This window comes from Macaca nemestrina, chromosome 1 (assembly GCF_043159975.1).
Source record: "Macaca nemestrina isolate mMacNem1 chromosome 1, mMacNem.hap1, whole genome shotgun sequence".
In the NCBI taxonomy this organism is placed as follows: Eukaryota; Metazoa; Chordata; class Mammalia; order Primates; family Cercopithecidae; genus Macaca; species Macaca nemestrina.
Window position 1 is genome coordinate 232771614 of NC_092125.1, and position 19171 is coordinate 232790784.

General features: G+C 65.9%; 2 protein-coding genes across 3 annotated transcripts; one reads left to right on the plus strand and one right to left on the minus strand.

Moving 5' to 3' along the window:
- The first annotated feature begins 3726 nt into the window (after window positions 1-3726).
- Window positions 3727-8680, plus strand: C1QTNF12 (C1q and TNF related 12). 2 transcript variants are annotated; one of them, XM_071068154.1, is made up of 8 exons: window positions 3727-4148; window positions 6680-6796; window positions 6905-6995; window positions 7081-7232; window positions 7632-7740; window positions 8037-8127; window positions 8276-8354; window positions 8492-8680. In XM_071068154.1, the coding sequence occupies exons 1-8, from the start codon at window positions 3993-3995 to the stop codon at window positions 8588-8590; spliced, it is 894 nt and encodes a 297-aa protein (XP_070924255.1). In that variant the 5' UTR covers window positions 3727-3992; the 3' UTR covers window positions 8591-8680. The 2 variants fall into 2 exon arrangements, with proteins under 2 accessions (XP_070924255.1, XP_024653888.2); XM_024798120.2 differs by having other exon boundaries at window positions 3729-4148; window positions 6883-6995; window positions 8023-8127.
- An 8345-nt stretch (window positions 8681-17025) lies between these two features.
- Window positions 17026-19042, minus strand: LOC105498306 (beta-1,3-galactosyltransferase 6). Its single transcript, XM_011770329.2, has one exon. The coding sequence runs from the start codon at window positions 18910-18912 to the stop codon at window positions 17923-17925; it is 990 nt and encodes a 329-aa protein (XP_011768631.2). The 5' UTR covers window positions 18913-19042; the 3' UTR covers window positions 17026-17922.
- Window positions 19043-19171: the final 129 nt, after the last annotated feature.

Sequence of the window (19171 nt, forward strand, 5' to 3'; positions counted from 1 at the left end):
CAGCCTCACGGAAGCACAGCGTCACCGCGGAAGCACAGCGTCACCGCGGAAGCACAGCGTCACCGCGGAAGCACAGCGTCACGGAAGCACAGCGTCACCGCGGAAGCACAGCGTCACCGCGGAAGCACAGCGTCACGGAAGCACAGCGTCACCGCGGAAGCACAGCGTCACCGCGGAAGCACAGCGTCACGGAAGCACAGCGTCACCGCGGAAGCACAGCGTCATGGAAGCACAGCGTCACGGAAGCACAGCGTCACCGCGGAAGCACAGCGTCACGGAAGCACAGCGTCACCGCGGAAGCACAGCGTCACCGCGGAAGCACAGCGTCACGGAAGCACAGCATCACCGCGGAAGCACAGCGTCACCGCGGAAGCACAGCGTCACGGAAGCACAGCATCACCGCGGAAGCACAGCGTCACGGAAGCACAGCGTCACCGCAGAAGCACAGCGTCACGGAAGCACAGCGTCACCGCGGAAGCGCAGCGTCACGGAAGCGCAGCGTCACCGCGGAAGCGCAGCGTCACCGCGGAAGCGCAGCGTCACCGCGGAAGCACAGCGTCACGGAAGCGCAGCGTCACCGCGGAAGCACAGCGTCACCGCGGAAGCACAGCGTCACCGCGGAAGCACAGCGTCACGGAAGCGCAGCGTCACCGCGGAAGCGCAGCGTCACGGCGGAAGCGCAGCGTCACGGCGGAAGCGCAGCGTCACCGCGGAAGCGCAGCGTCACCGCGGAAGCGCAGCGTCACCGCGGAAGCGCAGCGTCACAGGGAGACGGTCAGGCCTCCGGATGGCTGCGGGCGGGCCTGACTGATGGCAGGTCTTCCGCAAGAGGTGGTGGACCAGAGTCTTCTCTAGCTCCCCCGGGGAAAGGGAGACTCCCTCCTGGTCTGCTGAGTAACGGGCGCCTTTTCTAGGCACTGGCACCAGCGCTAGACCGAGGTTCGCTAAGTAGCGGGCATCTTCCCAGGCGCTGGCATTACCGCTGGACCGGGGAGCCCTCTAGTGGCCCTGTCCGGGCGTGACAGGGCTCACACTTGTCTGCTGGTCACTTCTCACTGTCCCTTCAGCTCCTGTCTCTGTGTGACCTGGTTTTTCCTGGGTTATAGTTGTAGAGCAAAGATTATTATAATATTGGAATAAAGAGTCATGCTACAACTGTGATTAATAGTATATGTAATCATATCTATAATCTATTTCTCATATATTCTTATTGTGTATATTTTCTTTATTATACCGGAACAGCTTGTGCCCTTGGTCTCTTGCCTTGGCACCTGTGTGGCTTGCCTTGACCTCCTGGGCTCAAGGGATCCTCCAAACTCAGCCCCCTACGTAGCTGGGACCACAAGTGTGTGCCACCACGCCTGGCTAATTTTTGTATTTTTTGTAGAGATGGAGTTTCATCATGTTGTGCAGGCTGGTCTTGAACTCCTGAGCTCAAGGGATCCACCTGCCTCGGCCTCCCAAAGCGTTAGGATCATGGGCGTGAGCCACCGTGCCTGACTAAAATCTCAACTTTTTTTTTTTTTTTTGAGACAGAGTCTTGCTCTGTCACACCGGCTGGAGTATAGTGGTGTGATCTCGGCTCACTGCAACCTCTGCCTCCCGGATTCAAGTGATTCTCCTGCCTCAGCCTCCCAAGTAGCTGGAATTACAGGTGCCCACCACCACACCCAGCTAATTTTTGCATTTTAAGTAGAGACGGGGTTTCACCATATTGGCCAGGCTGGTCTCAAACTCCTGACCTTGTGATCTGTCCGCCTCGGCCTCCCAAAGTGCTGGGATTACAAAGTGCTGGGATTACAGGTGTGAGCCACGGCGCCCGACTGAAATCTCAACTTTTAGCGACCCTTGATCAAGCAGTGAAGGCGGTGCCCGTGGCGTGTTGTCTGCACTGGCCCAAAATAAGAGATGATGTTTGACCTGTTGGGCCGGGCATGTCTGGCCCTCTGTCCCTGTTTCCCGTAGAGGAATTGTGGGCCCCTCTGTTCTTGTGGTGTCACCAGTGGGGGCCGTCCTTGACCTGCCCCTGGGAGCACGGTGTGTCCCCTCACCATGCAGACCACACTGTGGAGTCTTTTAATGAGGAGAGAAAAGCCCCTGAAAGGTTAATATTCTGCAGACACGTGCAGCACATGGGCTCGGAAGAAGGCGTTTCCTGTGTGCGCTGGCAGCCTTGAGCTTCTCTGTGAGCGCATGCCCACGCCGGCCTGAGCGAGAGCGCTCTGGGTCTGAGGGAGCCGCTCTCCCTGCAGCAGGCGGGCGGCCAGGGCACTGTGGTCCTTTGCCATTTTCCCACGGCCTGGGGGTGTCAGGGTGTCTGGGTTGGGGGGTGCAGGGGGTGAGCAGAGCCAGCAGCTGCACCTGAGCCTCCCTGTGGGGGCAGCTCATGGCTGTGGCCCAGGGTACCCCAGGGCCTTGGTGGGTGACCCAGAGGGTGGGGTCCTCTTGGTCGTTTTCTAGAGGGAGTGTGGGGACTGAGTGTTCCTGCCTGGGTGCTAGGCTAAGCTCATTTTAAAGGTGCCTGGGGATGGGAACAAGAAGCCACATCCTTCCCAGTTAGGCCCAGTTGCACTCTGTCCAGCCTCCCAGGGCTGCCTGCTTTCCTGCCTGTAGGGCAGAGTTGGAGGTCCAGCCTGTCCTGTCTGGAGTCACAGGGGAGCACGTTGCTAGTGGGTGACACAGAAAATTTGGATGCCCTGCCTGTGAGGAGGGGTCTGGTAGCCCTGGGCAGGGGTCTCCTTGGCCAAGGCACCTGCCCACCCCTCCCCTTTGCCCCAAGCCTGGATTGAGGGGTGTTGGGGCTGCCTTTCCCAACCCATGCTGGATGCAGGTCACATCTAGGGCTCACCTGTGGGCGTCCGGCAGGGCTGGTACTGTGTGGGTGCTGTGCCATGTCCCCAGAGTCCTCCACCACCTTCACCAGCGGACACGGGGCTGGGAAGCTTCCACAGTGCGCTCTGGAGATGCCAGTCAGGCAGTGTCTGAGAGCCCAGAGGGTTCGGGGGCAGCCGGGGTCCCTGGTGGGTTCCCAAGCGTCATCCCCATCCCAGCCTTGTCTCCGGTGGCTCTGTCTGTGGGTGTGGCCTGGGGCTGGGGTCTCGGTGTGGCTGCCCTCGTGTCTGGCAAGAGGGGAGGGTCTGGAGCGTTCCGAGCTGTGCATCCGGGCCGGCATGTTGACCTTCCTGTTTCTTTTGGGGCCACTGTTAGCCTCCGCCAGGACCAGCGGCTGGAGGGTCTTCCAGCCCCACCTGGCCACCCCCTTCCTCTGGCCAGTGAGCCCGAGGGGTCTGTCGCCATGATCTGGCCTCACCTTTCCCCGGAGTGGGGCCCCAGCCAGGCCCGCCAGCACCCCCAGGACCCTGGGCTGGGGCGGTGAGTCAGGGCAGGGCACCCGAGAGGGCCTGGGTGAGGAGGTCGTGGGGGGGCTTTGGCTGGCTGGTAGCTGCCCTCCTGGTGGCTGGCTGCAGAGGCTGGTGTGAGGGGAGCCGGGCTGAGCTCAGCTGGGAGGGAGGGCGAGGAGGCAGGCAGCTGTCTTCACGGTTCCCAGGATGAGGTGGACCTTTGGGGAGGCAGTGGGGGCAGGGCGGGTTCTGGGGAGGGGAGGCAAGGAGCAGAGGCAGGGGTCAGTGGGGGTCTCCGCCCCGTCTCCGCCCCTGGCCGTCGGGGCGCCCGGGGGCTGGCGGATCATCCAAGTGTGAGCCCCCCTTGAAGCCCGCGAGGTCTGGGGAGGAGGAGGCCAGGGGAGGATTTACTGGGCGGCGGAGTGAGAAGGCCAGAGAGGACTGGCTGGGAGCGGGGACCAGAGCGGGACCCCAGCGGGACCTGAGCGCCGTCGCGCCGCCGTTCCGGGCAGGTCCGCGCAGACATGCAGCGGCGGAGACCGGGCGCGCCCCTGGGCCTCGCCCCCGCGCGGGGGCTCTGAGCGCCGGCCGCCCCCATGACTGCGCCCTGGCGCCGGGACTCGCCGCGCTGAGCCGCCTCGGGACGGAGCCATGCGGCGCTGGGCCTGGGCCGTGGTCGCGGTCCTCCTCGGGGGCCTTGGGGCCCGGCCGGAGGCGCAGAGGACGCAGCAGCCTGGCCAGCGCGCGGATCCCCCCAACGCCACCGCCAGCGCGTCCTCCCGCGAGGGGCTGCCCAAGGCCCCCAAGGTACGCGGCCGGGACGCACGTAGTCCCTTGTGGGGCGACTTCGGAGCTCGGGTCCTGGGGCGTCATCCCCCAGCAGGCTCTGTCCCCGCCTGCTCTGCCTCGGGGTTGCCCTTTTTGAGGCCTCGGCCACGGTCCTGCCTTGGGAATCTGCTGCAGCCCAGCCGGGCCGGCCTCTGGGAAGCCCTCTCCTCCTTTGCAGCCCGGACCTGGCCCCCAGCTGGCCTGGGGTGGGTGGGTGAAGGGGGGCTTCCTGCAGGGGTTGGGGGCTACAGTTAACCCTTTGAAGCCTGGGCCTGCCACGCCCTGAGGAACCTGTTGCTATTAAGTTAATTGCTGATTTGGGGGTGGGGAGGGGCTCCGGCAGCTTGCTGGATGGTTTACCAGACCCCCGGGGAGCCCAGCGCCCCATGACTCCCGCGGCTGGAGACGCCATGGTGAGCCCGTCCCTTGTGCTTTCTAGGGGTCCTGTGTAGCCAGCACCCCCCCTTGCAGGTTAAGTCCTCAGGCCCCAGCCTGGCCAGGCGTCCTCACAAAGACAGAAGGTCCCGAGCTCACCTCAACCCCGGGGCTTCCTCTCTCCTGCTCAGGGTCTCTCCAGGGGTCTTGGAGGGCAGCCCTTGCCGCTGCCGTCGGGGGCCCCGGGACTGGGAGGGGACCCGCAGTTGCCGGAGCAGCCCCCACCCCCAGCCCTCACACCTTTGATGCTGGCCTCCCTCCTCCCAAGGCCGGCTCTGCCGCAGCCAGCCCGGCTGCCTCTCAGCCCACGCGGTCCCCCTGGAGCCCAAGGCCCCGTTTCCCAGATGGGCAGGCTGAGGAGGGTTGAGGCCCGGCTCTACCAGCTCAGGAAGAGTGGGCTCGTCCCCGGCGCCAGGGCCAGCCTGGCAGTGCTGGCAGGGCTGGAGCAGTGGGGGGGTCTTTAGCAGTCCCGGCCAGTCACCGGGGAAGGGAGGGGGCACCCCACTGCCCAGGGCCACTGCTCCAGAGAACCTGCAGGGTGGCAGCCTCCCTCGAAGGGTGCCGGCTGGAGGGCTGTAAGGTGTGTGCTCAGGCTGGCCCTCCAGGCTTCCAGGGTTGGGCGGTTCTCCTGCAGTCTGCTCTCTGCTGCCTCTGGCCCTCTGTCCCCAGACGGGTTGATGCACAGGCCCCTCCAGGGCGCCAGGTCCCTCCATCACACTGCGGGGGTGATGCCAGGAGAGCAAGCAGATAGTGGATGCCGGAGGAGTAGGGGTGGAGTTGGCTGGGGAGGAGTGGGGAGAAGAGTAGGGGGAGCAGGGGAGAGGAGTGGGGGAAGGAGGGAGATAAGGAGTCGCGGGGGAGAGTGGGGGGAGGCAGGGGGAGAGTGGGGGGAGGAGGGGGGAGAGTGGGGGGAGGAGGGGGAGCAGTGGGGAGGAACGGGATAAGGAGTCGGAGGAGGAGGGAGATAAGGAGTTGGGGGAAGAGTGGGAGTAGGAGGGGGGAGAGTGGGGGGAGGAGGGGGGAGCAGTGGGGGGAGGAGGGGGGAGCAGTGGGGAGGAAGGGGATAAGGAGTCGGGGGAGGAGGGAGATAAGGAGTCGGGGGAAGAGTGGGGGTAGGAGGGGGGAGAGTGGGGGGAGCAGTGGGGGGAGGAGGGGGGAGCAGTGGGGAGGAAGGGGATAAGGAGTCGGGGGAGGAGTAAAGGTGAATTTGAATGCTCTTGGATTGTTTTTTCCCTGGGTGGGCCCAGGTCTGGGATGGGTTCACGCCCACCCTGCCTGTCCTCCACCCCCCATGGCAGAGGCCTGTCTGGTCCACTGGGAGGACCCACCTGCCATGTCTGGTCAGGAGGCTGAGGCTGTCCTCAGAACCCAGCCTCGCTGTGTCGGGCTAGGCCAAGCTCAGGACGGGACTCTGTCCCGGGCCAGGGTCCCTCGGCTCACCCTGCTCTGGGAAGGGGCTCTCTCCCGGCCAGGCTGCGCACTTCCTATCGCTTCCACCTGCAGGCCAGGCTGTCCCCAGCCCAAACCTCCTTAGCACATCTCCTCTGACTATGGGGGCTGGGGTGGCTTAAGAGAGGGTGATTGGAGGGCTGGAGAGGGTGGCAGGCCCTGTCTGACCCTTGCTTGAACTGGGTGGGCTGGCCCCAGCTGCCTGGACCTGAACCTGAGGACTGGGGTGAACTGGAAGGCAGAGGGTCCTTGGCGGGAAGGTCCGTGCCCGCTGCTCCCCTGTCAGCAGCCACTCTTGGCGTCTCTGGGACTCTCAGGCCGGTGGAAAACCCCCTCCTGTCCTCCCCACATCGTCCCGTCCGTGTCCGTGCCTCAGCCAGGACCAGGCCCCTGTCGGGCTCAGGGCATCAGGCTGTGGCTGCGTCCACAGAAGCCCTGCGTGTGTGCACTGCTGGTGCCCCGGCATTGGAACGTCCAGGTTCTGAGTCCCCCAAGGGTGGCCATGGGTCTTTCTTGTGGCTGGTGATGCCTTCCCTGGGTCTGCCCTGAGTGGCCCCCGCTGCCCTGGGTTCCCAGCTCTCTGCAGGGCGCAGCCTCAGTGTGCTAGCCCCGTCCCGCCTCTTCAGCCATCCCAGGCCTCAGGACCTGAGCTCTCCGACGCCCACATGACATGGCTGAACTTTGTCCGGCGGCCGGACGACAGCGCCTTGAGGAAGCGGTGCGGAAGCAGGGACAAGAAGCAGGTGAGCCCCGCCCGGGCTGCCGCAGGGTCTGAGCCTGGGACAGGGTCCCACTGGGACACTTACCTCTTTCTTCTGTCTTCCCCCAGCGGGACCTCTTGGGTCCCCCAGGACCTCCTGGGCCCCCCCGGCCCCCCAGGACCTCCAGGTGCAGAAGTTACCCCGGAGACTCTGCTTCGCGAGTTTCAGGAGCTGCTGAAAGGTCAGCCGCCCCGCACTGCCCAGAGTCCCGACGTGCCTGGGCCCCACGCTGACCCTGTTGGCGGCCTGTGCCCTCCTCCCCACAGAGGCCACGGAGCACCGGTTCTCAGGGCTCCTGGACCCACTGCTGCCCCAGGGGGTGGGCCTGTGGCTGGTGGGAGAGGCCTTTCATTGCCGGCTGCAGGGCCCCCGCCGGGTGGACAAGCGGACACTGGTGGAGCTGCATGGTTTCCAGGCTGTGAGTGGGGCCAGGAGCCCAGAGGGGGGCACTGGGTGGGGCCCCACAGGCAAGACGGGACCACACACACTGTCTGACACTCACGGGACACCCACGTGAGTTGGGAGTTGGGAGGGGCTCGGAGGGCGAGGGGCTGCCTCGGGTGAGGGTTGGGAGGCCCTGGGGTCCCAGACCACACCTTATGCCCAGACCGAGGATGGGTCCCCGGTGGCCGGGAGGCAGGGAGACCCTCCTGGGTGTGGACTCGAGGGTCAGTCCTGTCGGTGCCCGTGGTGAGTGAGGGTCCTGGGGAGTCCTGCTCCAAGTGAGGGGCTGTTGGTTGCAAGCACCTTCCCCAGGCGGGGTCTGTGGGGTGGGGGCCAGGCCCTTCACTGGCCGCTCACCCACTGCCCCTCACAGCCTGCTGCCCAAGGCGCCTTCCTGCGAGGCTCCGGTCTGAGCCTGGCCTCAGGTCGGTTCACAGCCCCCGCGTCCGGCATCTTCCAGTTCTCTGCCAGTCTGCACGTGGGTGAGCCGGATGGGGCTGGCTGTGCCGTGTGCTGTGACGGGGCTGGGGCTGAGCTTTCTGGGGGGCGCCTGGCATCGCCAGCCCCGGGCACGGGTCCCATTAGAGATCTGCCCCCTGCCCCATGGGGGCCTTGGACTGGGCATGGGGTCCCTGCTGCACACCCGGCCTCAGGCCTCCCCTCCCCCAGCCCCAGCAGCCACTCCTGGGCCTGTCCTGGGCGGTGTGCCCTGAAGCCCCTCCCCACTGGCCCCCACCCCGCCCCCCATGCACCACCCTCCCCAGGGCTGTCTCCGCAGACCACAGTGAGCTGCAGGGCAAGGCCCGGCTGCGGGCCCGGGACGTGGTGCGTGTTCTCATCTGCATCGAGTCGTTGTGCCAGCGCCACATGTGAGTGACCTCAACCCCCGCTTCAGGCGGCAGTCCCCGGACCACCCTTGGGCGGGGCTCACGGGCCACACAAGTCTCTGGGCCCCGGGGAGGTCTTGGCCCCCTGGACCTGCAACGCCTCCCCCTTGCCCTGTGGGGCTGTGTTCAGGTCCCTGGAGGCCGTCTCAGGCCTGGAGAGCAACAGCAGGGTCTTCACGGCACAGGTGCAGGGGCTGCTGCAGCTGCAGGTGAGGCCGGGCCTGGTGTGAGCAGGAGGGCTGGGTTGCACTCAGGGTGCAGACCTCTGGGGCCTCAGCACCTCCTAGCGCGGCTGCCGGGTGGCTGGGCTGTGGCCGCGGTTGTGACGTCCCCATGCTTCTTACAGGCTGGACAGTACGCTTCTGTGTTTGTGGACAATGGCTCCGGGGCCGTCCTCACCATCCAGGCGGGCTCCAGCTTCTCCGGGCTGCTCCTGGGCACGTGAGGGCGCCGAGGGGGGCTGGGCGAGGAGCTGCCGCCGGATCCTGGGGACCCTCCCACTGATGCCTGCGGTCACCACAATAAAGAGCGCGCCGCCCTCGGTGTTGCCTGGATGTTTCACTGGGGGTGGAGGCCAGGCTGCCAAGGTTGGCAGAGGATGGGTGCGGGCAGAAGGGTGCTGTTCACATGAGAGCCTGGTAGTCTGGAGTACGGGCTGCGGAGCCTCCCTCGGGCCCAACTTGTCTGGCCTGGGGTTATGGTGATGGCCAGAGGCTGGGCTCTGCCCTGGCAGCCCCTGCAGGGGCAACATCAAGCCTGAGGACAGGGACCACTGTCCATGCCAGCACCACTCAGCTCTGCCCACAGCCTGTCCAGCCTTTGGGGAGGGCAGCAGGTCGTGGGGCACTGGAAGCACCAGAGGTTGGGGAGCAGCACAGTTCTGGGCCCTCGGGAGGCCTGCGTCCTGTGGGGGGTTCTGTGCAAGAGGACGTGCAGGCCACACACGGGACTGCGTGCTTGTGTGCCCTGGCCGCCGCCGGCGTGTGAAGCTGAAAGGCACCCCTGCGGGCTCAGGTGCACCCAGACAGTGCCGTGCCTGGGGCACCCAGGTAGAGCAGGGCTGGGACCAGTAGGCTTCTCCTCGCCTGCCCTAGGGACAGCCGCACCCTAACGACCAGGGCCCCTGGGGGGCTTCAGGGGCCAGAATTGCCTCTTGGAGGGTGGGATGGGTCCCATATGCTATCCCCATGCTGCTGCCCCCTGGCAGGTCCTGTGGATTTGGGCCCCACCCCCACCCCATTTTGGCTCTGGCAAACCCAGACCGAAGAGTGCAAATCGGCCTCAGAACGTCTGGGCCTCTGCAGCGCTGCGGAGATGCCGTCTCTGGTTGGCATCCAGGGCCCTTGGTGGCTGGTGGGGTCTGGGAAGTTGGAAGAGGCCGGAGCCCACGGCTGTTACCCCTCCCCTGGGACCTGAACCTGCCTGGGGCTGGCAGAGAAGGGGCCCTCCCCAAGGCCTGCTGGGCAGTGAGGCAGGATGGCCCAGCCTGGCGACGAGGTGTGTGGGCAGGCGCCAATCAGCACGAGGTGGACTTGGCTGCTGACCCACCCCCACCTCTCTCCCTGGGCCCCCCAGGGTGGTGTCAGGGGCTGGGGCTGTCTGGAAGGGTCTCTGCTTCACTTGCCAAGGCTGTGGTCACCACCTGGGGATGTCCAGCCGGGCAAGGGCCGGTGTGGGGCACCATCCTGCGGCCCCCAACAGCTCCCACACCACCTTCCAAGTCCTGAGGCCCTGATGTGGGGCTGCGGGATACCAGGCCAGATGCAAGAGCCCCGGCTTGGGGCTCCTCTCTGCTCTCTGCTCCCCGCCTGTGAGCACGGCCTGCCCCAGGGCCTGGATCCAGAATGGGGGTCTCCCTTCAGCCCCTGCCCTGCTTGGCCACAGCACTTGGCAGTGCTCCCTTCCAGAGAGTCGGGCGGATGCCCATCCACACGGCGAACGGAGGCTGTGCCGGGCCCTCCTGGAGCTGGGTCAGCGGGACAGCCGTGTGGGGACCCCGAGGAGGCAGGGGCAGGAGTGTGGCCTGCACCTTCCCGGTTGGCGTGAGCCCTGGGCCACGGACTCCCCCGTTTGCTTCCAGTTTCAGTGGCTCCTCCCCCACCTGGCGGGCCAACCCTGGGCAAGAATGGGCACCCAGGATCAGGCAGCACCCAGCCAGGCCCTTCTGAGCACCTCCTGGGGCCTCAGTATCCGGGAATGGGGGCCCTTTAGGTTCTTCAGCAGCAGCCAGTCCCCAGCCCCGGAGGTGGGGGCTGCGATGACAGACGGAGACGCCAGAAATGGGACCCAGGGCCGCGTGGAGCCAGACAGAGACGAGACAGAGACGTGGAGGAGGGGGCGGGGTGGGGGCCGGGGCCCGGGTGAATGAGGGAGGGGCTGGGGGCTGGTGGGGGAGGCTGGGGGCTGGGATGTGGGCGAGGATGAAGGGGGGCCGGGGCTAGGGTGAATGGGGGGGGACGTCCTGGCGCCGGCACCACCTCTCTGGCCTCTGCCTCCTCTGCCACCTGGTTTCTGCCCCAGTTGGAGGTGATCCACCACTTAGCCGCAATTCCCCTGGAATGTGCTGTCTCCAGCCCCTGTGACTGGGCACCCAGGAGCAGAAGAATGGACAGGTTGGGGTGGGGTGGGCGGCCTCACAGGAGGGTCCAGGCCCCCAGCCCACCCAGCCCAGGCTCTGTCCTCCGGCCCAGCCCAGCTGCACCCCTTCATTCTCTCTCAGCCTCGCCTCCTGGGCTGGACCCACACTGCAGTGTTTGCCATAGAGGGGACCCTGGACTCTTGATGGGGTGGGAGATGCCTGTCACTCACCCAGCCTGAGCGTGGGGTCCCCGGGGCAGGCACAGGCCTGCCAGAGCTGCAGTTGCTCAGGGCCTGGGCTGGCTGGGGGACCCGGGGAGCCCAGGGAAATGGACCTCTTCAGGCCTGTGCCCCCTGGTTTGGGAGCGGGGGTACTGAGTGTCCCAAGCGTCTGGCGGCTTCCCGGACCCTGGCAGGAGCAGAGCCAAGGCAGCCAGCTCAGTGCTGGAAGGCCTCAGCCTGACCCCTGACCCCATGCCCTGAGCGGCGGGGAGCTGCCGGCTCCTCCGTGACCTCCACCGGGGCTGACTTTCCAGAACTGCAGTCCGACCTGATGCTTGGCCGGCTCTGGGGGCGTTGGAAGCTGCTGCTGTGGGCTCCCTGCCATCCTGGGAGGGGCCGTGCCCGGTGTGGGGACACTCCCCCCACCAACCCTCCAGCTCCTGTACTCACAGGACCGGCCCTTCCCTAGAGCCCCAGCTGGACCTGCCAGGCCCACCCTGCCCAGGGCTGCCTGGGCTGGGTCGGAGCCAGTATTCCCAGCTCTGGTGCTGGCCTGGTCTTGAACGGACAGAAATGCGGACGGGAGCTCAGGGCAGCCAGAAAATCCTCTTGGGGCCAGGTGTGGCGGCCACCCCGAGGGGCAGCAAGAGCCGGGGAGGCAGGGCTGGGGGCTCCTGGCTGTGAGGAGGAGGCTGGGCCCAGCCCCGGCCCTGCCTGTCAGGTGTGGACACCACTGCCCATCTGTCCCCAGTGCCTCGAGGGCCCCACTCTTGGGGTATGTGGGAGATGTGGCTGCCCTAGCCTGGCCCCTGGCGGCACCTGGGTGTGGACTCTGGGGCTGCAGCCAGGGCAGGCAGGCACTGGAGGCCCAGCTTTGGCATCTGACTTCACCTCCCTCTCTGTGCCTCTGCTGCTCCTGCTGCCCCTGCTGCCCTGCAGCTGGGAGGGTGTCTGCTCCCAGGGCCCCCTGGGCTGCCTTCCAGCCTCTCTGGAGTAAGCTCAGGGCGTTCCTGGGGCCTGTCCCAGGCCACAGACCACACCACACGTGACCACTGTCATCTAGGCCTTGGAACAAGCGTGGCCTGGGGGCATGTTGGGGGCATCTGGGGGGCGTGTGGGATCCAAACAGACCTGCCTGGCCTCCTTTTTAAAAATCTATGTGCCAGGTGCCCTGTGTTGGCCCCGGGTTGACAGCTGTGTGTCCCTGTGGCTGGTGTGTGCGTGCCCACATGTCTGCACGTCCGTGTGGGTCTCTGCCCTGGGACTGGGACTCTGCAGAGCCAGCAGCACGGCCCCGTGGGAGCAAACGCAGGGCGGCCGTCCAGAGCCCCAGGGCCCGAGCCCTTGGCCGGCCACTCAGTGCCTGCAGCAGGCGTGGCCGGGGTCCCTGGGGTCCAGGAGACCACATAGTCTTGGTCCCACCAGGGACAACACAGGGACCCACGGAGCTGTGACGGCTGCTTCGGCATTTGGGGCTCCCCAAACTGCGTGAAAGGGTCCAGGGAGGGGGCTCCCACACCCAGCTGGGGGCTGCTCAGCACACTGTCCTGAGGGGGAGCTCTTTCCTGCCTGCACAGCGCTGCCCTGGGATCTGCTGTGCTTGGAGGCTGCTGGGGGCAGAGCTTGGCGCTGTGTCCTGGGGCCGTCGCTCACGGGCTGGGCTTGGCCAGTCTGCCCTTGGACTCCTAGTTCAGGCCACTCTGAGCTGTGGTGACCTCAGGGCCTGTCCCCCAGGGCTCTCCCTCAGCCTGACCCTGGAATGGCTGCGTGTCTGGGTGTGGGAACACGCCCTGGCCCTGCCTGTGCCTGCTGAGCCACCGGCGTGTCTGTCTGCCTGAGCATCTGACTGCTGCACAGGTGGGCCTGGCACCAGAGGCCTGGGGACAAAGGGTCTTTGTTTGGGAGGCCGGGGGCAGCCCCTGCTCTGGGGCAGTGACTCACGGGTGCCTCGGTGTGATGACAGCCGTGTGTCATGCGTGTGACCCAGCCCAGCAGGGCCTCCTGCCCACCCCACGCCCACGGCCCTCACGAGGGGGTGACGAGAAGCGTGACAGGTGAGGGCTGGGCAAACCCTGTCTCCACAGGGAAGCATCTCCAGACCCCTCAGGCCCCCAGCCCACATGCCCAGGCCTCTCCCTGCCACACGGGTGTGCAGGACACCTCTCCACAGCAGGAGGCACCACGGCCGGACTCGGGCCCTCTGGACGGGTGCTTTTTAGGCTGAGTTCAACTGTCCTGGGTCGGAAAGTCTGGGTGGGGCTGGTCTGCAGAGGCGGTCGAGGGTGAGGCACCGTGACCCTGTCACCCCGGTGGGGACTTGGGCCTGGGTCTGCTCATCCCTCACTCTCTCTCCGGTCTGAGGTGGGCGGCCGTGGGTGCAGGGCCCCTGGGGAGGCTGCGGCCGCTGAGACCTTCAGACGCCACCGGAGGGAGGGGCCAGGGCTTGGGTTTCCTTCTGCTCGGGTCACCGGGCTGGGTCAGGCCCCGGTCAGCGGGGAGGGGAGCTGGACTGCGGCCTTCCTGGGCTCCTGTCCTGCCTGCCCGGCTGGCCCTGGAAGATCTGTGGTGTTTACTCTGGGGGATGCAGCTGAGGAGGTCCCGGCAGGGCCACACTCGTAACCCCTGGCTTCTCAGCTGTGGGTGCAGTCTTGCACCCTGGCTAGCTGAGTTGAGGGGTCTTTGCGGCATCCGTGGCCCCGACCAGGGCAGACTGCCTGAGCCCCAGTCCAAGGAGAGGCCTCGCTGGGCAACGCGACCAGAGCAGAGGCCGAGGCTGGATGGGTGGGGAGCACCTGGGGCCTTCCAGATCCCCCTTCCTGCCCCTCCCGCCTCCACCTCCCTTCAGCCCCTCGGCTGCAGTCGCCCCTCCTCGGACCACTCATCCACTGTCCACCTCCGCTGGGAACCCCGGTGAGGGAGGCTCAGACCCTTGGGGAGGGAGGCAGGGATGGGTCTCAGAGAGGCCTTCCGAGGAGGAGCGCGCAGCCTGGGACGGGGTGGGGCCAGATCTTGGTTCTTCTCCTTGGGTGGTTCTGACCTAGCCGGTGCGGTACATGTGGCCATCGGGGCAGGGTTGGTGGCACCAGTCTCTGGTAGGAAGGGTGCGGAGAGCAGGGAGGCCAGAGAGGGAGGGGCTGTGAGTGCTGGGGGCGGGGACCCACCCTGGCCCTGAGGGAAAGGAGTGTGGACACCCACAGAGCCCACCTTGATGGGGTGGCCTGGGCTTCAGCTCCCAAGGCTGTGGGAAGGTCCTCTGGGTGGGGGCTGGGAGGAGACCTCAAGGGGAGGCCCAGGGGTTTGGGCTGTGCCCCTCAAAAGCCTCTTGAGGACCCTGAGATTGGTCAGGCCCGTGGGATGGACCCTGAGATTGGCCAGGCCCGTGGGATGGACCCTGAGATTGGCCAGGCCCGTGGGATGGACCCTGAGATTGGCCGGGCCCGTGGGATGGACCCTGAGATTGGCCGGGCCTGTGGGATGGACACTTCCCCTCAGCCCACAGTGGGAGAGGGAGACCCCAGCGCACTCCAGAGTAGGAAACCAGGAAAAAGAGCCAAGCCCTTCCCAGGCCCCTGACACCAGGGAGCAGCCCCCGTGGAGCTGGAAACTCCTCTTTCACTGGCTGTCGGTGGGCCCAGGAAGCAGGGCCTGACGTGAACAAGGGGCCTCCTCTCTTCTCTGGGCCCCGCTCTGGGTGCGGAGGGCTGGGCGTGTGGCTGTCTCTGGCCACTAGCTCCCCAGGATTCCGCAAGCCATCTGGGCAGCTGGGGCTTCCATTCCCGCACTGTCAGCCGGTCTCACGGTGCCACAGCTGGGGAGCCTGGGCAGGTGGGGCCACAGGAGGGCCGTGCCCCTCTCAGACCTGAGGACTCGGAGCTGGGACAGGTGGCCAGGGAGAGGGCAGAAGAGTCTGGGGTGACCCAGGCCGCAGGGGCAGCCCTGCTGCAGGCTGGACTGATGAACGCCTTCCGGGAACAGGGTGTGTGCTGAGCCCCAGGAGAAGATCTGGGCCCAGTCAGTGCTGGGCGTCTGTGACACCGCAAGGTTGCAGGAGCCCCTGCCCGCGTCTGCACCGAAGAGTGCCAGGCACAGGCAACTGGGCTGGCACCCTGGGGCTGCTGGACAGGGTGTCTTCCCTCGCAGCCCTGGAGGCCATGCTCCTGACTCTGGGTAGAGCCCTTTCTCGCCTGGTGGGGTGCTGGGGGGCCCTCAATCCTGGGCCTGCAGAGGCGTCGCCTGGATATCAGTCTCTGTGGCCACACAGCGGCTTTTTCCGGGCCTATTCTGATAAGGACACCAGTTCCGTCGGAGTAAGGCCACCTCAGGACCTCGTCTTAATGCGATTCCACCTGCAGCGACCTGACTTCCAGACAAGGTCAGTTTGTGTATCTTTTAGGGGGCACAATTCAGTCCCTTAACAGGAGCCTTGACCGCCACGATCCCAGCCAGGCACAGGTGGGCAGGTGGAAACCTGGAAGCCTCGGGTGGGGGCACCTCCAGACGCAGGTAGCGCTTTGCATTTTGGGGGCGACCACCCAGGCCACAGGCCCTGTGGTTACCCAGGGCTGGCCCAGAGAGCTGGAGCCAACGTCAGGTGCCTGCGTACCAGTCATAGGGGGCAGAGGGGCAGGACCAGGGTCCCCAGGAGGGCAGAGGGGGGTGCTCTCCTCTTGGGGGATCCTGAAGGGACCAAAGCCCACCCTCTTGGCTTGACCTGCATTCCCTGCCGGCCATGTGCCTCCTGGGGGCTGTGTGCGTGCGTCTGCGCCGTGCCTGCCCAGCCCTGACACCGTCCCCTCCATGGTGGGCTCTCGGGGCCGCCAGAGGAGAAACATCCGTGTGGCTGAGAAGAGTCGGTTGTTTTGTATCCCAGGTTCCCACATGGAAATGAACTCGGTGACTCCCCATCACCCGAGGGCCTCCTGGTTTGGCCCTGGTCTCCGGGAACTGAGTACCTGGGTGTGTGGGGAGCTGTACAAGCTAAGACCAGGGAGGGACGCCTGGGGGAGGGGATGCCACAGCACGTCCACGGTTGAGCGGAGTCGCGGGGCAGGGAGACACCAGGGAGCAGGGAGGATCTACAGGGCAAGTTCGAGGTGAGACCAGAAAGAGCTGTAGCTGCCCCGGCTCTGGGAAGCCCCCAGCCCTCCCGAGGCCCAGCCTTCAGCCCACATGTCCTCTGAACCCGTTCACCACGGCACGGCTGGGGAGGGTCCGCCCAGGGCAGGCTTTGTTCTGACATGAAATTTAATGTCTTAGGCTGAAAAACACCAAATTTCCATTTTTTTGTAGGTCAGAAGTGGTTGCAAACTGGATTTTTAGACTTCCTTGGGAGTCTTGGACATTTGCACTGTTTTCCACAGGGGTCAACTCTTTGGAGCCACGAAGAACTCGGCAGTGCAGGCCAGAGGTGTGGGTGTCCAGCCCTTGGTTCGAATCCCGCTCTCCACTGTCCATGGGATCCTCAGCAAGCCCTCTGGCCTCTCCAAGCACACACAGGGTTCCTCAAGTAATTCCGAACTTCAGAGAAGGCATCCCAGGTAAAATCGAATGGCAGGGACCTGGGACACCGCTGTGATGGGCAGCCCCTGGGCTCGAGTCTGCAACCCCATGGGAGGGCAGGGCCCCATCCTGCTCACACCGGGGTCCCCAGCCCTGGATCCTCACGAGTCCGTGTCCAAGAACAAACTGTGCACAAAGGGAGGCAGTCTTGTATTCAAGGTGGCCCATCGGAGCTCGAACTCATCTGCCTGACCTAGGGACGCCTCCAGTCCCACCCTTTCCTGTTGGAGGTGGGAGAATCACTGTGCAGGTCGCTGACCCACTGACCACAGATCATCACTCCCCTCCACCCCAGCTGTTTCATCCTGAGACCACTGCTGCCTTCGAACAGAAATAACCCAAACCTGCTCCTAAACCCACAACAAGGCTGACCCAGAGCCTAATCCAACCCTCAGCGGAGCCTGACCCTGATGCTCGAGACTGGACCCCAGACCGGCCCCGGCTCCAAAGTGGGACAACAAAGATCACAGCGGGGACCACCCAGGTCCCCAGACAGAAAACCCGTGTTGGACTTCAGGGGGCTCATGGTCACCCCTTGTCCTGGGGCAGCTTTATTTTATTTTGGCAAGGACCGCAGTGTTCACTCTTCTCGTTAAATGAGGGGATTCCAAGGATGTGTTAAGGTAGGTGAGAGGCAAGCCGGGTGCCCGCTGGTCCTGTTTTCTTAAGGCGGAATTGGAACCGCATCAGCACTCCGGGGTTCGGATTCCTGGAACCTGGGGTGGAGTCTGAAATAAAGCAGCGCCACGCACCCACGGGAAGCCTTAAAAGGAAAATCTCTTCAGAAAGAAACAATGAGTCCAATGACGTGTACACTGAAAAGATAAATGGCCAGTTTTAAAGTTCTCCTGCCTTTAAACACACGCAGCAGCGGGGCCGACGGTACAGGCACCAAGTTCTGACATAGAAGTGTTTCCTGAAACCATGTAAAAAACCCGAGACCTTCACATTGCCAACTTACACTCACATCGACACAAACTTACAATATTTATAAATAAGTTACAAGCAAACACTGAGTTATATTTACCACGAAGTCACTGGACAGAGACCAAAATCCCATGAAATCGGACTGATGTGAAATCACGTTAGATCTGAGACACGTACATGAAAAACGCCACTGATAAGAGACACGGAAGATCGGGGCCCAGCCCCATGAGCCGGCTGCGGACAGCACGGGGGTCAGCGTGCGGCCGGGCCCCGCTTAGGCTCGCTAAGGTCCAGGAACCGGCACCTCCACCTGGACACGGCGCGCTGTCCCGGCAACCCCCAGGGGTCTCCCAAACGCAGGCCGGGGAGGCAGCGACCACCGGCGTGGCCGCGGGACGGGAGCCCTGGGGCCCGGGCATGGCGCGCGCTCGGCATCTGCCCCAAGGCGCCGCTGGGTGAAGCGGGTGCCCCGGAGGGCCGGGCCGCGGCGGCTCAGGGGATGCCCTCCCTTCTCTGGCAGCACTGCGAGGGCGGCGCGGACCAGTCGTACACGTAGGACAGGCGCAGCTGCACCTCGCGCTTGCACAGGCGGCCCTCGCGCGCCAGCGTCGCGTGCTTCTCCAGCATGTCCTCCAGGCTCTGCTTGTGCGTCACCAGGTACTGGTTGCTGCAGCCGCGGGACCGGTACTCGGTGTCGAAGCGCGGGTCGTGCTCGCGCTGCACGTCCACCGGCGCCAGCCAGGCGCCCAGAGACACGTCCTCGCTGTGCCAGGCGCGCAGGTAGTCGCGGCTGAGGCGCAGGTAGCGCACCAGGTCTGCCGAGAGCACGTAGCCGCCGCCCAGCGCGTAGGGCAGGTAGTAGTCGCAGAGCTGCCAGGCGGCCTCGCGCCAGCGACCCCCGGGCTTGACGCGGCCGCGGCCCGAGAAGAAGCCCCAGTAGAGGCGGCGGCGGCGCGCGGGGTCGCGGGCGCGCAGCTCCGCCAGCAGCGCGTCCAGCCGCGCGAAGGAGTCGTCGTCCGCCTTGAGCACGAACTCGAAGGCCACGTGCTCGTCCAGCCAGGCCAGCATGGCCAGCACCTTGGCCGTGAGGTTTTCGTAGGCGTCGCGCAGCGCGGGCAGCAGCAGCAGGTCCCCGTGCCGCGCCTGCTCCCGCTCCAGGGCGCGCCGCTCCTCGGTGCCCAGGCCGGCCGTGCCCACGGCGAAGCGCGCCCACACGTCGCCCGGGGCCCCGCGCCGCGCCAGCCACGTGCTGCGGATCACGCTGCGGCGCTCGGCGGCGCGGGGCGCGCTGGCCACCAGCACGGCCAGAAAGGCGGCGGCGCGCGCGGGCGCGGGGGGCGGGGGGCTGCGGCCCGACGCCGTCCTGGGGCCCCCGGGCTCGCCCGCGCAGCGCGCCAGGTACAGCAGCGCCGCCCCGCACAGCGCCAGCGCGCCCAGGCCTAGCGCCGCCCGCCGCCGCCACGCGCGCCGCAGCAGCTTCATGGCGCCCGCGCCGGGCCGGCGGCCCAGGCCGGACGAGCGAGTGCGCAAGCGCCGCCGGCTCGGGGCGGTGCGCGTGCGCACGGTGCTCCCGGGAGCGCGCCTGGGCCTTCCGCGGACGCCGAGCTCGGGGGCGCTCGGAGGTCGGCAGCACCAGGAGCGGCTGTCACGTGGCCTCGGGCACCCCTCTCATTGGTCAACCGCGGAGCGGCCCCGCGACCGCTTCCGCCCGAAGGAGAGATGGTGGCGCCGGCGTCCCCTC